General features: G+C 36.2%; 1 protein-coding gene and 1 pseudogene across 1 annotated transcript; both read right to left on the bottom strand.

The window, feature by feature from the left end:
- Positions 1 to 1,492: 1,492 nt before the first annotated feature.
- LOC112608278 (interferon alpha-6-like) lies at positions 1,493 to 2,060 on the bottom strand. Its single transcript, XM_025360083.1, is given in 2 exon segments — positions 1,493 to 1,916; positions 1,918 to 2,060. Coding segments are annotated over 2 exon segments (567 nt in total).
- Positions 2,061 to 13,043: 10,983 nt separating this feature from the next.
- LOC112607720 overlaps positions 13,044 to 17,909 on the bottom strand; it is a 23,560-nt pseudogene continuing 18,694 nt past the window's right edge.

Genomic DNA, 17,909 nt, shown 5'->3' with positions numbered 1-17,909 from the left:
CCACCTCCTTATGGATAATCATGGAAGATTCCCATAAAAGGAGTCTCCCTAGTACTAGTCTACTTTCTGATCTTTATTAGCAGCCTACCCTGAATCCTCTCTGTCTCAGGGTGTACTGTCTATTCTACACCTAGCTTTCAAAATATTCTTTTTCTATTTTTTTGCAATAAATTACTCCATGCTGCATATCCACTGCTGTGTGTCTCTTGTTTAAATTCTTAAAACTAGGAAGACAAGAATCTAGGTCTCACATCAGCCATCAGCAAGAAGGCAAACTTCTCAAAATTGTTTTCTGTATATATTGTCATTACTTTCTCTTCTCTTATTTATTATTCTACCTGCTCCTGTATGGTTTCTACTGATTAATTCTATCAGTCAACTGATTGATTCTACCAATCAACTTCCACTAAGACCACCAATGCCCAATGTACCAGGCAGTTTCAATCTACTCTACATTTTACATGAATATATCAATTCTTCTAAGCAGTTTTAGTCCTTTAAATTTACTCTTATCACCATTCTCTCTTTTCCTTCTAGTATTTGGCCATTCCAAATCTGTTTGTATTGTAGCTGTTTCCTCCCTTTAAAGTTGAAGGTTTCAGAGGAAATTTTCAGTCTCTTTGTCATTCTGTAAACTCTTCTCACATGACCACTGCTGTTCCTGGAGTTTCAGGTCATGGCATTGCTTGAAAATTGCAGACTGAAATATCAAATTGCCAGTGAACGTTTGCACTTATGTGTCTACCAGTCAACTGTAGAAGACATCTGCTGCTTTTGTTTTTGTTTCCTCATATGCCTTACTTCAGCTTCTGCTGAAAAAAAAAATACCGTTTTTCGGTCTTCTTATATCATTTATCTAACAGATTTAATTACAATTGTTGTTTTTAGGTTTTTTTCCCTACACAAAGAAAGATGACAGACAGCAAGAAGTTAAGTGTATCTTTATCTCTATAACCTGAAGTCAACATACAAGCTGGCTTATAGAATGTAAATTTGTACTGTACTTATACCTTGAGTATAATAACAATGAGTCAATGAATTGAACCATACATTTTTAAATCACGTTGGAGAATCAACTTGGTGTTTCTCCTTAGAGAATAAACAAATCCAAGAAGTTTTCTATAGTAAATATTTAATAAACTAAACAAAATAATACATTGACTAAACATAAATATATATTTTATGTTTTCAACAATATAAAGGTATACATTTTATGTCTTTATATGAGCAAAAAATTAAATATTATAAATAGTCAAATAAATATTCATTTAATAAATAGATAAATAGATCCATCAGCTTAGTCATCTGTAACGGACTAATTCCCGTGCAACTGAACACGATGTTGCTTAATTTATACACTTGAAAATATTTGACACATTTGATTCAACTCATGGTATGGTTATAGCAGAAACAAGAGTCTTTAAAATGCAGATCTTGAAAGTGTGAGCTGGTGTAGTCGTCAATGGGAGTCGTTTCTGTTTTGGATCAGGTCTTATTCCTTCCTCCTTAATCTTTCTTGCAAGTTTCTTGATGAAGAGAAGGATCTCATGATTTCTGCTCTGACAACCTCCCATGCACAAGGGCTATACTTCTTCTCTGTCAGGTAGAGAGTGATTCTTTGGAAGTATTTTCTCACAGCCAGGATGGAGTCCTCATTCATCAGGGGAGTCTCTCCCACCCACGCCTCCTGCATCACACAGGCTTCCAAGTCATTCAGCTGCTGGTAAAGTTCAGTGTAGAGTTTGTCTAGAAGCCTTTCATCCCAAGCAGCAGATGAGTCCTTTGTGCTGAAGAGGTTGTAGGTCTGCTGGATCACCTCATGGAGGACAGAGATAGCTTGAGCCTTCTGGAACTGGTTGCCATCAAACTCCTCCTGGGGAAATCTGAAGTCGTATCTGTCCTTCAGACAGGAGAAAAGAGATTCTTCTCATTTGTACCAGGAGCATCATGGTCCTCCTGTGACCCAGGCTGTGGGTCTGAGGCAGATCACAGCCCAGAGAGCAGCTTGACTTGCAGCTGAGCACCACCAGGGCCATCAGTAAAGCAAAAGGCAAGGCCATGGTAGATGTTGCAGATGCTGTTGGACTTGTTGAGATGGGTGACTGAACCTTCAGCTCTAGGTTCTCTGAAGACCTGGCTTTATGTGTAGGTCTTAAATAGGGAACATACTAGTTTCCATTTTCAGAATTTACTTTCTACTTCTGATTTTGCTTTCCTTTATGTACTCTCTAAATGGGTATAGAGTAGTTTTTCAAGCAGTTTTGTGTGTGTGTGTGTATATGTGTGTGTGTGTGTGTGGTCATCATTGACACTCCCTTCTCTTGCCTGCCTCCAGTGTCTTTTAAGAATTTTTCTTCTTAATTGAAATTAAATTTTTATTACATTTTATTAAATTTTAAATGTTATGAAATTTTAATAACAAATATACTGTATATATCCTTATGTACTGTATGTATATCTACTTTGTACAGTAAAAGAAAAAGGATAAAGTTTACTCTTATTATTTCTTGATCCGTTAGGAATGGTAAAATAATTTAACTAAAAGTTAAATTTTAAAAAATTTGACATTTAACTTAACTCTGAGCAGCAACTTTTAATTCGCTCTATTTACTTATATAAATTGCCTCAAACAAATTTGCGAATTAAGAATGTAGTAATATACATAATAATACCAACATGATGACATATGTTCATAAATTTCTTTTTTTTCTTTTTTTTTTTTGAGACAGAGTCTCGCTCTGTTGCCCAGGCTGGAGTGCAGTGGCCAGATCTCACTTCACTGCAAGCTCTGCCTCCTGGGTTCACGCCATTCTTCTGCCTCAGCCTCCCAAGTAGCTGGGACTACAGGTGCCCGCCACCTCGCCCGGCTAGTTTTTTTTTGTATTTTTTAGTAGAGACGGAGTTTCACCGTGTTAGCCAGGATGGTCTCGATCTCCTGACCTCGTGATCCACCCATCTCAGCCTCCCAAAGTGCTGGGATTACAGGCTTGAGCCACCGTACCCGGCCATGTTCATAAATTTCTTAAAGGTAAAAAATGAAATTATTTTCTTAAGTTTTATTTTTCGTATACCTAACTTTTAATTTTGCTTTAAAAAATAAACTAATTTTTAATTTCACTAGCTGCTACATATTCATCCAGAGATTGTCAACATTTTCTTCTTTTCAGCATTTGACATTAACTGTTGATGTGTTGAAAATATTTAGTAGAATTAAATAATAACGTATACATTATTTGTATTTAATTCTCAAAGTCTACCTAATACTCAGAATCCCTGAAGCTCAAACATAAGCAACATCTGGAAGAAAGGCAATCACAGCAAATGATGGAAAGAAAGTCCTCCAGTAAGCCATCTATTCACCATAGATTTATAACACTGATTGTGCATGTATTTTGTCTGTTTCTACTGAATTCAATGTCAGTATGTCTTGTGTGATACACAAGAAAATTCAGTAAGGAAAATGAACACTAGAGAATAAGATTACGTAAGAATTGAGCTTTGGAGGACCACAAACTATTGTAATATCTGAGAGTTGTTCACACCCCGAAGAATTAATTTCTACAACCTTAGGGGCAATGCCATCTCCAGTGGAAATACACAACTTGAATATATCATCAATTTCATTTTGTTTTCTATTTTTGCATTAAAGTTCAAATTCCTCAACATATATTTATAGTTTCTTTTTTTTTTTTGCCAGTTATATATCAATTAGTTTATTATAGGCTTCATAGAAAACAATCATCTGTGCCAAAGTGTTTTCATTAATCTAAGCTTACTTTAAAGCATAAATCTAGAAAACATACTTCTGATAGTGAATTTTAGTAAATAGGAAGATATATCTTTTTTTTTTCTTTTATACTTTAAGTTCTAGGGTACATGTGCACAACGTGCAGGTTTGTTACATATGTATACCTGTGCCATGTTGGCGTGCTGCACCCATCAACTCATCAGCACCCATCAACTCGTCATTTACATCAGGTATAACTCCCAATGCAATCCCTCCCCCCTCCCCCCTCCCCGTGATAGGCCCCGGTGTGTGATGTTCCCCTTCCCGAGTCCAAGTGATCTCATTGTTCAGTTCCCACCTATGAGTGAGAACATGCAGTGTTTGGTTTTCTGTTCTTGCAATAGTTTGCTGAGAATGATGGTTTCCAGCTGCATCCATGTCCCTACAAAGGACACAAACTCATCCTGTTTTATGGCTGCATAGTATTCCATGGTGTATATGTGCCACATTTTCTTAATCCAGTCTGTCACTGATGGACATTTGGGTTGATTCCAAGTCTTTGCTATTGTGAATAGTGCCGCTATAAACATACATGTGCATGTGTCTTCATAGTAGCATGATTTATAATCCTTTGGGTATATACCCAGTAATGGGATGGCTGGGTCATATGGTGCTTCTAGTTCTAGATCCTTGAGGAATCGCCATACTGTTTTCCATAATGGTTGAACTAGTTTACAATCCCACCAACAGTGTAAAAGTATTCTTATTTCTCCACATCCTCTCCAGCATCTGTTGTTTCCTGACTTTTTAATGATTGCCATTCTAACTGGCGTGAGATGGTATCTCATTGTGGTTTTGATTTGCATTTCTCTGATGGCCAGTGATGATGAGGATTTTTTCATGTGTCTGCACGCATCTACAGCCATCTGATCTTTGACAAACCTGAGAAAAACAAGAAATGGGGAAAGGATTCCCTATTTAATAAATGGTGCTGGGAAAATTGGCTAGCCATAAGTAGAAAGCTGAAACTGGATCCTTTCCTTACTCCTTATACGAAAATTAATTCAAGATGGATTAGAGACTTAAATGTTAGACCTAATACCATAAAAACCCTAGAAGAAAACCTAGGTAATATCATTCATAGGCATGGACAAGGACTTCATGTCTAAAACACCAAAAGCAACGGCAACAAAAGCCAAAATTGACAAATGGGATCTAATTAAACTAAAGAGCTTCTGCACAGCAAAAGAAACTACCATCGGAGTGAACAGGCAACCTACAGAATGGGAGAAAATTTTTGCAATCTACTCATCTGACAAAGGGCTAATATCCAGAACCTACAAAGAACTCAAACAAATTTACAAGAAAAAACAAACAACCCCATCAAAAAGTGGGCAAAGGATATGAACAGACAGTTCTCAAAAGAAGACATTCATACAGCCAACAGACACATGAAAAAATGTTTATAGTTTCTAAACCAAGTCAATTCTATTAAACAAAAAGAAACCATCTTTGTCCTAAATTCATAACCGGATAAATATTATCATGTTAAGCGTTAACTTACAACTCCAATCCTAAGCGCTGGGATTTTTTTTTTCATAGCAAGTTAAGTTGCCTCATTCCTCTAGATTCCCTTTCTTAAAATGGTAAGTATGGGATCATCTTTGGCAAATCATCTCTTTAGTAACTGGACTCTGTCCTATTAACTGCCTTATCCTCAGTACCAGGCCTACTGTACTTATTCAAGAAATAATTTTTGCTGAAGCAATTTATCAGACTTTCTCTTTATACTAAAAGGCATTCATGGATGACCAAGCTATTTTGTTTCATCATGGCTGTATTTGTTAGGATTATAATAGACAATGGCTAATATTTCTACTCTACTCTTACTAAGTGTCAATAATGATTTTAGAATGTATTGCCAAACCCACTGGATATCTAATTCCTTTAAGGTATATATTGCACTGGGAATTCAAATGCAAGAGAAACATAATTTTCAGCCTTTGCATAGTACTATATTAAACTATATTATGACCTCATCTTTAAATTGCCCTCTACATTTTATAATAGAAATTAACCAGCCTGGTGTCACAATATCGAGCCAAATGTCCAAACTCAAACTCTCCCTGATTCACACAGCTTACAGCAAGCAGACAACAAATCACACTACATTTTGTGGGTAGTATCCCTGTAATCCCCAAGTCATCAATCTTCTACCTTTCCTGCCATTGTTAAGTAAGGCCAACTTCCCAGAATGTGTGTGTGAACTATAAATTGTTGGGACTTCATTGTTCCATCACCCAGAAATCTAGGCTTTAAATCATTTGATGATATTTAGATGACAACAGTATAAAATCAACATGTCTATATGAGGATAGAGATCAGATAGGATCAGTTTTTTTAAATAAACCAAATGCATTTTAATATTTATTATTTTTAACAATTTACTTAAACTATTTATGTCATTAATTAACTTAAACTCTTTTTATCATTAAAATGCTCAGAGTTCTGAAATGGGTACAGGAGTTTCCACAGTAAATGAACTTTCTTTCTAAAAATCTATTTTGCAAAAATTAATAACTTTTATACAATAATCCAGTCAACACATTTTTATTGGATTTTAGAGTTTAACCTAATCATCATAGCTTTTGAATGCAGGATAATCCTGCTTAAGCTGTTATTCTTAGTCTATTCAACACTGGAAAAGGAACCTTTTTTTTTTTTTTTTTTTTTTTAAGATGGATTCTTGCTGTGTCTCCCAGGCTGGAGTGCAGTGGCAAGAGCTCAGCTTACAGCAACGTCTGCCTCCTGAGTTCAAGCAATTCTCGTGACTCAGCCTCTCAAGTAGCTAATACAGGCGCTTGCTACCACACCTGGCTAATTTTGGTAGAGACAGGGTTTCGCCATGTTGGCCAGGCTGTTCTCGAACTCCTGAACTCAAGTGCGGTGCCTGCGTTGGCCTCCCAAAGTGCTGGGATTACAGGCTTGAGCCACCATGCCCTGCTGGAACATTTTTGTTTGTTTCCCTGGATTGTGTTGGGAACTTAATGTATATTCGTTTTTATTGTGATATTTTGCTATGCAAATTTGTTTTGCTACTCCTGGATGTGTTTTTCACCTTCATTTTATGTCAATAAAAGTATGTAAATATGACAAAAAGAACTGAAATGTACAATGTTTCTATATAGTCCTCACAACACCAGATGTCTTTCTATCTCATTTCACTTTCCTAGAAAGTAAAAGTGGTCTGATTTCACATACGAATGCACAGAGAAAAAAATAAAACATATGTATGTCTAAATGAGAAAAAATTAAGAAGGAACACAATAGAAATTAGAAAACAATAAATGAAACTAAAAAAACAAAATATACCAAAACTTATGCAATGAAGTGAAAGCAGTGCTAAGTGAGAAATTTCCAGCCATAAAAACTTATAAAGAAGAAGAGAGTTCAAATCAACAACTGATATAGTTTAATTCTGTGTCCCCACCCAAATCTCATCTTGTAGCTCCCATAGTTCCCACATGTTGTGTGAGGGACCTGGTGGGAGATAATCAAATTATGGGGGCTGGTCTTGCCCATGCTGTTCTCGTGATAGTGAATGGGTCTCCCAAGATCTGATAGTTTTAAATGAGTCTCACAAGATCTGATCTGATAGATGAATGGGTCTCACAAGATCTGATAGTTTTAAATGGTCCTCACAAGATGTGATCTGATAGTGAACGAGTCTCATGGGATCTGATAGTTTTAAAAATGGGAGTTTCTCTGCACAATCTCTTTCTTTGCCTGCTGCCATTCGTGTAAGATGTGACTTGCTTTTCCTTGCCTTCCACCATGATTGTGAGGCTTCCCCAGCCATTTGGAACTGAAAGTCCAATAAACCTCTTTCTTTTGTAAATTTCCCAGTCTCGGGTATGTCTTTATCAGCAGCATGAAAACAGACTAATACGACAACCTTATTGTGCACCTTAAGTAACTAAGAAAAGAAGTGCAAATAAATAAATAAACCCCTAATCTAGCAGAAGGAAGGGAATAATAAAGCTGGAGCAAAGATAAATAAAACAGAGAATAGACGAGCAATTATAAAAAAAAAAATCACTAAAACTGAGGGTTAGTTTTTTGAAAAGTTCAGCAAAATCAACAAACCCTTACTAGATTACTTTTTAAAAAAGAGAATACTCATATCACAAAATCAGGAATAAAAGAGGGGACACTACAGCTGACGCCACAGGAAAAAAAGATCATAAAACTATGAACAATTATACTTCAGCAAATTGTATAACCTAGAAAAAATGGTTGAATTCCTAGAAATGTACAACTTACCAAGACTGAATCATAAAGAAATAAAAATTTGCAATAGACCTATAAGGAGATTGAATAAATAATTAAAAACCCCTGAAAAAAGACAAGCCCTGGGCCAGATGGCTTTACTAGAGAATTCTACCAAAAATTCAAAAAATTAACAGGATCTTTCTCAAACTATTCCATAAGATTGAAGAGGAGGGAACACTTCCAAACTAATTTTATGAATCTTGCATTAACCTGACATAAAATTCAGTGAAGGACATGATATGAAAGCTACTACAAACCAATATCTCTGATGAATATTGATGCAAAAACCCTCAGCATAATACTTGCAAATCAAATTTAACAGCACATTAAAACGATTAGAGAACATGACTACATGCAATTTATTCCTGGAATGTAAGAATGGTTCAACACATAGAAATAAATCAATGTAGTAAACTACATGAACAGAATGAAGGGAGGAAAAACCATGATAACCTCAGTTGATGCTGAAAAACCATTTGATAAAATTCAATATCCTTTCATGATTAAAAAAGACACTCAACAAACTAGGACTAGAAGGAAATTACCTCAACATGATATGGCCTATTATATGAAAATTCCATAGTAAACATCATACTCAACTGTGAAAAACTACATGTTTTTCTTCTAAGTTCAGGAAAAAGGCAAGAATGTGCTCTTACAACTAATATTTCAAATCCTAGCCAGAGTATTTAGGCAACAAAAAGAAATAACAAGCATCCAAACTGTAAAGGAAAAAGTGAAATTATCTCTGTTGGCAGATGACATATTCTTATATGTAGAAAAACCTAAAGATTACACACACACACACACACACACAGAACTTATAAATGAATTGAGCAAAGTTGCAGTATACAAAATCAATAAAAATCAGTGGCATTTCTATATACTAACAGTGGATAATCTTAATAGGAAATTAAGAAAATGCTCTCATTTACAATAGCATCAAAAAACATAAAATATTTAGGAATAAACTTAACCCAGGATGTGAAAGACATGTACACTGGAAACTACCAAATACTACTGAAAAAATTAAAGATGACTAAAATAAGTGGAAAGACATTTACTTGTATCCATCATGGGTTGGAAGACTTAATATTGTTAAAATCTTCATACCCTCCAAAGTGATATACAGATTCAATGCAATCTCTATCAAAATCACAGAGGCATTTTTAACAGACATAGAAAAATACATATCCTAAACGTCATGGTCTCTGGATTGCCAAAACAATCTTGAGAAAGAAAAACAAAGCAAGAGGCCTCATGTTTCCTAATTTTGAAACATATTATGACGCTACAATAATTAAGGCAGCATGGCACTTGAATAAAAACAGACATATAGACTAATGGAATGGAATGGGAGCCCAGAAGTAAACTCTAACCTGCGTGGTCAAATAATCTTTGACAAGTGTGCCAAGACTACACAATGGAAAAAAATCCCTTTGACAAATGGTTTGGGAAAACTGAATATTCACATGCAAAAGAATGAAGTTGGATCTCTTACACTACACTGTAAGCAAAAATGAACTCAAAATGGATAATGATCCAAATATAAGATATAAAACTGTAAAATCAATTGAGGAAACTTACATGGCAAGTTTCATGACAATGGATTTGGCAATGAATTCTTGGATATGACACCAGAAGCACAGGTGAATAAAGTAAAAATAGATTAACTGGACCACATTAAAATGTAAAATTTCTATGCATCAAAGAACATAATTAACAGATTTAAAAGGCCACCTATGGAATGCAGGAAAATATTTGCAAATAGTAGATCTGATAAAGGGTTAATATCCAAACCATATAAGTAACTCCTTCAACTCAACAATTAATAAAAAGTTTAATTTAAAGAATGGGCAAATAACTTGAATAGGCATTTCTTCAAAAAATACACGTAAAGAGCCAACATGCACATTACTATGATCTGAATATTTGTGGCCCTCCAAAATTCATATATTAGAATCTTAACTCCTAAGGTGATGGTATTAAGAGATGGGAACTTCTGGGATATGATTAAGTCATCACGGTGGATCCCTCTGTGGCTGAATGGGATTAGTGCTCTTATAAAAGAGAACCCAGAGAGCTAGCTTTCCTTCTACCATATGATAACATAAGCAGGTGCTATCTATTAAAACAGGAAAGGGGCCCTCACCAGACATCAAATTTGCTGGTACACTGATCTTGGACTTCCCAGCTTCCTTCCAGGAATGTGAGAAATAAATTTCTGTTGTTTATAAGCCATCCAGTTTTTGGCATTTTGTCATAGCATCTCCAATGGACTAAGACACAGGTGAAAAGGTTCTCAACATAACCAACCATTAGGGAAATGCAAATTAAAACAACAAGAAGATATCACTCACACCTATCAGGATGTTTACTGTAAAAAAAGATGTTGGCAAGGATGAGGAAAAATGGAAACCCTTGTGCAGTGTTGGTGCGATTATAAAGCGGTACAGCCCAGCACTATGGGAAGCAGTATTATGGTTCCTCAGAAAGTCAAAAATAGAAGTACCATATAATTCAGCAATTACACTTCTGGGTATATATAAAAAATAATTAGAAGCAGGATTTTGAAGATATATTTATACACTATGTTTATAGCAGCATTACTCACAGTAGCCAAAAGGTAAAAGCAGCCCAAGTGTTCATTGATGGATGAATGAATGGTTAAACAAAATATGGTATATACATATAATGGAATATTATTCAGCCGTATGTATATTCCATTATGCTTACAATGGATTAGTATTCGGCCTTATACAATGGAATATTGTTCTGCCTTGTTATATTATTCAGCAAAATGTGGCATATCCATGCAATGAAGTATTATTCAGCTTCATTCTAACACATGCTACAACATGAAGGGACCTTGAGGACTTTATGCCAAATGAAATAAGCCAGTCACAAAAAGACAAATACAGTCTTCCCTCAGTATCTGCAAGGAGATTGGTTGCAGGACCTCCTTCAGATACCAAAATCCACGATGCTCAAGTTCACTATATAAATTGGCATAGTATTCACATATAACCTATGAATATCCTCCTGTATACTTTAAATAATCTCTGGATTATTAATAATATCTAATAAAATAAAATGCTATGCAAATAGATATTATACAGTATTTTTATTTGTATTGTTTTTCTCGTATTGTTATTTTTATGGTTTATGTATTCAATATTTTTGACCTGAGATTGGTCGAATGTATGGATGCTGATCCATGGATATGGAGGGCCTACTGTACTGTATGATTCCACATATGTGAGATATCTAGAATAGAACAATTCATATAAACAAAAGGTAGGATGGTGGTTGCCAGGGGCTCACAGAAGGGAGAAAAAAATGGGGAGTTATTGTTTAATGGGTACAGAGTTTCAGTTTTGCAAGATAGAAAAGTCCCGGAAGTTAGTTGCACAACAAAATGTACATACTACTGAACTGTATGCTTAAAAACAGTTAAAATGGTAAATTTTATATTAAGTATATTTTACCATAATTTAAAAAGTATGTAAAAAGGGAAACATCCCTTTGGAAAAAGAGTGAGATTAAGGGATGAAGAAAAGATGAAGCAAAATAGTAGAAGGGATGTAGATTGGAGGTAGCAAGCAATTCTGTGCTTGAAAAACGTAATCATTTCTGGCTCAGGAGGTATTTTCAGCTTTATTGAATCCAGCCTTCACAGAGAGTCGAAGGAGACACACAAACCACTCACAAATGTTTATACACAAGAATGACTAATTTCTGAGAGTGCATTTTTTTTTTTTCTGGATAATGGTATGTTAACTGCACAAAATTCTCCCCTAGTAAATAAATATTTTCAAAATATGAATAATTTTTTCATCGTGTTTGTAATAAAAGTCAGGAACAGATTATTTCAAAGAATATGTCTCCCCACTTAATAGAGTTAATTAGGATAATGTTAATGAGAAGGATAAAATAGCTAAATTGCAGACGGTGTTTATTGTCAGTCAGCCATTGTTCTTAGCAGTTACAAGTCAATCCTCACTTTATCCAGTGAGGAATATGCTCATTTTTCACATTTATTGAACACCTACTATGAGCCCAGCTTCATTATGTCACTGGAAATATCAGTGACTGAAGCAGATAGTGAGAAGTTCTATTATTATCCCCATTTACAGAAGAAAAAAATGGAAACACAGAAAGCTATTGAATTGTGGAGCCACTGTTGGATCCCAGAAAGTCTGACCCTGAGTCCAGAGCTTTTACGTGCTTTCTGGGAATGTTTCTGACCATAAGAACCTAAATTCTAGACTGATCAACATTTTCCCACTAAAGTCCTGTTCAAGTAATGACAGGGTATTTATCTTCACTCCCATTTCTCCTTCTGGTGTGAGAAAATCACTTTTCTTTACTTCTCTTTGTAGCATTTAACACATTTGAAATAATATAAATATTAGTCCTGTTTTTATGTCTCTTTCCCTCTTAGACTGAGAGAAACTGTGTTTGCCTTATTCACCTGTATTTCTTTAAGGAAATGTCACAGTTTGCCATTTATTCAGTTCACACATATAATAGGAATGGAATGAATTAGTTCATACATTTTTTTGTATTTTCTTCAATTTGGTTTACAAAAATAGAATGTAGATTTTATTTTTAGAATAGAAACATTTACAGAGTTTTCTTTGATAATAATTTAATAAAACAAAATACAAAGTTAATGACATGAAAAAGTGAATGTTTGTAAATTTTAATACAATGTAAAGATGAACATGTAAATTTTATAAATATCATAAAAATAAGGCATGTAAAACAGAAGGAAGATATGTAAATAGCATCAGGGTAGTCATCTCTGAGGTACGGATGCTCCAGGAGCTGAATATTTTTTACATACACTTGCTTTATGCTATTACTAAAGTATTTGCTAAAACTAATTCAGTTAATTCTGACTAAAGCAGAAATGAGCTGTTTTAATATCCAAAGTCACACGTACAACTGTGATATGGCAGATCAGTCAATGAGAATCATTTCAAGATGAGCCCAGGTCTTTAATCTTACTTCTCTATTTTTCTAGCAAATTTGTTGAGGTGGAGAAGGATCTCATGATTTCCACTTTGGCAACTTCCTAGGCACAGTTACCATATTTCTTCTATTTCAGGTAGACACAGATTCCCTGGAAGCACCTTCCTCAAGCCCAGTGTAGGGCTCCCAAACACCCCAGCAAATTCTTCCTCTACCATCACCTTCACCAAGCAGGTCTCCAGGTATTCCAGCTGCTGATGAAGTCCAGTGTGGAGCTGGTCCAGGAGGGTCATGTTCCAGGCAGCAGAGGAGCGCTATGTGGGGAAGAAGTTGAAGATCTGCTGCAGCATCTCATGGAGGACAGACACGGTATGGACCTTCTGCAACTGGGTGCCATCCACCATCTCCTGGGGGAACCTCAAGACTCTTCTGTCCTTGAGACATAAGAAAGGGGAGATTCTCCTCATTTGGCCCAGAATCTCTAAGGTCTTCCTGAGTAACAGGCCATGGTTTGGAGGAAGGTCACAGCCCGGGGATCCAACAGGGCCACAGCTGCGCACCACCAGGGCCACCAGTAAAGGGAGGAGGAGGACGATTGGGAAATGAGAGTGCTGCTGACTTGGCTGAGCTGGGGTCTGAGTGAACCTTGGACCATAGGTTCTCTGAAGATCATCTTTCTATGCATGGCTTTCACGGGGCATAAATAGTTTTCATTTTTCTGAGCATTTCTCTAAATTTTTACTTCCACTTATGTTTTCATTTATGTATTTTCCATATAACCTAAAATGATATCACTCCACCCTCTTGATTTTTGCATTAGAAGTTCAATATTCCCAGTAAACTTTAGAAATATCAATCCAAATGGATATTTATTAATCAGATGAGAAACATCTTTGTGCTAAAGTTAGAAGATATATTTTTAGCCCTGATCCTAGCCTCCAGTTTTACTCTCCATACTTTGCATAGGAAGTCAGGATACCTATGTCCTATGGGTTTCTGTATTCAGTTAGAGATTTACCTATCCTTGGATAGTTTAGCAAATATTAATGCACCAATTTTAATTTCTTAGTTTTGATCATTGTTTCATGGCTATGTAAGTTGTTAACATTAGGAGAAGCTGAGTGAAGGGAAGACAACTCGCTGTACTATCTTTGCACCTCTCTATAGGTCAAGAATTATTTTGTAATACAAGTTAAAAATGAATAGGCTTCCAAAATTCTTAATATTACTGATTAAAATTTTAAAAATATATGTTTCATTGATTAAAATCTTTCATTAAATGGTATTGTTTTCAAAAGACATAAAATTTAATCTCCTTTGTAACTGTTTAGCAGATAGTTCTGTCTCTTACCCCTTAAGGTTCTGACAAAGACTCTGTCCTTCACCAAACTTTAGTCAGTCTCCTACAAACTTTCTTGCTGACTAGGTCGTGCCTTTGGGTCCATTCTTAGGTTTGCCAAGTCCAGTTGTAGCAAGAATCTTACTAAGTCAGTTTTATGAGAATCCTTCCACGCTTGATAGCTGATTTACCATTGATATCTGATCAAATTCCTCATCCCACACACTCAATATATAATTACCCTGGCTTGCCTTTAGAAAGAATTATGTTCAGTTTAGCAATGATCCCCCTGCCTTTGATGTCTCCTTTTAGTGACTTTCTATCTGACCCCCTCATTCTGCTTGTTGGGTATAAATCCCAGGTTGTCTCTGCTGATTTTTGAGCTGAGCACCAGTTGGTTTCTCTCCCCTCTTGATATGGTTTGGGTCGGCATCCCCATCCAAATCTCACATGGAATTGTAATCCCCAGTGTTGGAGGCGGGGCCTGGTGGGAGGTGATTGGATCACGGGGTGGTTTCTCATAGTGTAACACCACCCCCTGGTAGTGTCATGGTAAGAGTGAGTTATTGCAAGATCTGGTTGTTTAAAATTATGCAGCAACTCCACTGCTTCTCTCCTCCTGCTGCAGTCATGCAGGACATGCCTGCTTCCCCTTAGCCTTCTGCCATGTTTACGAGTGTCCTGAGGCCTCCCCAGCCATGCTCCCTATATTGTCTGCAGAATCGTGAGCCAATTAAACCTCTTTTCTTTCTAAATTACCTAGTCTCAGGTTTTTCTGTATAGTAATGCAAGAACTAATATACCTATCCTGATAGTCTCAACACCTGTTGCAATACTTCTAAATAAAGCCTTCCTTACTGTTATAACAAGTGTCAGCATAAATTTTTCTTCACCAGATCCTTAAATTAAGGCAGTACAATCAACACTGCAGCACACTCTGGTGGCCTACAACGTAAAAGGCATCAACCAGTTGGCAAGTCAGGTGACTCAGGGTCTTTTGTCATCTCAGTCCTCATCCTCTAATGCCATGGACTCTCCTCATTTCTCCAGAAGTGCTTCCATTTCCACATCTTTAATAACCCCTTTAGTTAACCTGTCCAGGTGTGCTCTCCCTGAGCTCTGAGCCTTAGTTCATTGGTTTAGTTCTGATTTAGTTCATGTCTCTAGCCTAATAATGACTTGTTCTTTCTTAAATTTCTGCTATACAGGTGGAAATCTAAAGTATTGTGGATATTTGATTAAAAGAATAGTACTGTGTAGAATTTTAAATTGACAGAAATATACAGGGTTGATGAATATATTCACCGGGTGAAAAACGTGTTTTACGAATATGTTCGTGCTTATGATGGCATATCCTCAAGAAGACAAAACTAGAATATAATGTGTAAGTAAAATGGGGCCCAATTTAATTGTAATGTAACATGTTGGCATGGACAAATGGGGCATTTCAGTGAAGGAGACAAATGGAAACTGAAGAGAAAGACCCTGCCGTTATGTACACAGGACTCTACTAGGAAAACATTGATTGGTCTAGAAATCAGCTCCGGTTCTTATGTCCAGAAATATTCCCAGAGAGCATGTAAGAGGTAAGAGGTAAGACTTCAGAGCTGAATTTTCTCCATCCAAACTGTAGCTGCACAACTTAATAGCTTAGCTTCATAACTTAATAGCTCTCTGGTATTTCTTTTTTTTTTTTTTTCTTTTGTAAATGGGGACAATAGTAAAATCTATCACTGTGTGCCTTCGTCAGTGATATCTCCAGTGAATAAATGGGACTAGGTACGTGGTAGGCATTCAGTAAATGTGGAAAACGAGGGTATTCTATTTTGGTTAAGTGAGCATTCATTATGCAAGTTCTAAAAACAGTGTCTGAATAAATAAAGACTTTTCACAATTTAGATATTTCATTCCTTTTTTGTCTTTTTTTTTTTTGAGACAGAGTTTCACGCTTGTTGCCTGGACTGGGGTGCAAGTGGAGTGCAATGGCACAGCCGACTGCAACCCCTGCCTCCCCAGTTTAAGCAATTCTCCTGCTTCAGCTGGGATTACAGGCATGCGCCACCACACCAGGCTAATTTTGTATTTTTAGTAGAGATGGTGTTTCAAAATGTTGGTCAGGCTAGTCTCGAACTCCTGACCTCAGGTGATCTGCCCGTCTCAGCCTCACAAAGTGCTGGGATTACAGGCGTAAACTACCACGCCCAGCCTGATATTTCATTTCTCTTATTAACATTATCTTTATTATATAACTCTATTAAGTTAGGGAAGTGTCCTTTGAAAGTATCAATTCTCTTGTTTCTTACTAGAAATATAAGAAGAAAACAAATAGGCCTTCTAAGTTTACTTATCTAATAGTGGAGAGTTTGGTGCAGTGAACACTGACCCGTTTTCCAGAGAGAATATTGTACTCTCAACAATGTGTCTTTCTGTGTATAAACTCTTGCTGTTGGTATATTTGCAAGTCGGGGTTCAGTAAATCTGAAAACAACTTGTGGACCAGGAGTAATTACTTTTCTTCCAGCCGATACTTATTTGCTACCTTTGACCTACATCCCCTCTACCATGTTGCTTCTGCTCTTTCCCACCCCTTAACCTGCACCATGTTTGTCAGGCTGGTCTCAAACTCCCGACCTCAGGTGATCTGTCCACTTTGGCCTGTCAAAGTGCTGGGATTACAGGTGTGAGCCACCGCACCCAGCCACTTGCGTTGTCTTTTTGTCCCCATTCGTTAGGATGCAAAAAGTGACAACTTTTGCTTTCTACAGAAATGAAATGAGAAAGAAAGGTATCTGGTGTCTGGCATGCTATGGGAAACAACTGTCAACTTATTTATGTTACTACATTTACATCCTATTATGTGCATTTAGGACAAAGATGGTTTCCTTTGGTTTACTAGGAATCAACAAAGAACCTCTGAAGGTACTTTGGAAATTTGAACTTTCATGCCAAAAAATTTTTTTAATCAAATTGAGAATGTTTTTTCAATTGTGTATTCTCAGTGCGTATGATACTACTCTCAAGGGTGTAGAAGTTAGTTCTTGGGAAAGGGAACAAATCTTACATAATTAAATGGTTTGTGGGTCTTCAAAGCTCAACCCTATTTAACAAAATCTTATTCCTTAGTTTTTTTTTTCTTTCTCCATTGGGTTTACTGACCTTGAGTTCATGGACGATACATAAGAGGTATAAAAGTTCAGCATTACAAACCTGTGAATAATGGGTAGCTGTGATTGGAGTACTTCCCAAGATTTATTAGAACTAAAAGTCATATCATGAGAGGTGTTCTCGGCATACATATGGTTTGTCACTGGCCATCATATAGATATTGCTTATGTTTGATCCTTAGCATTTCTGTCTGTGTTGTGGGCTTTGAAATGAAATATAAATAATTTATATTTTAATAAGTCTACTGAAGTTGTTCAACCCATCAATATTTAGGTCAAGCATTGAAGAAAAAACTCTTGACAATATCTAGGTGAGTATCTAGCAGCTAGTGAAGTTAAAAATTTTCTCACATGCAACAAAATTTAAAGT

Source organism: Theropithecus gelada, chromosome 15 (assembly GCF_003255815.1).
Source record: "Theropithecus gelada isolate Dixy chromosome 15, Tgel_1.0, whole genome shotgun sequence".
Classification (NCBI taxonomy): Eukaryota; Metazoa; Chordata; class Mammalia; order Primates; family Cercopithecidae; genus Theropithecus; species Theropithecus gelada.
The sequence above is the reverse complement of the archived record's forward strand: the minus strand, read 5'-3'. Positions and strand labels throughout refer to the sequence as shown.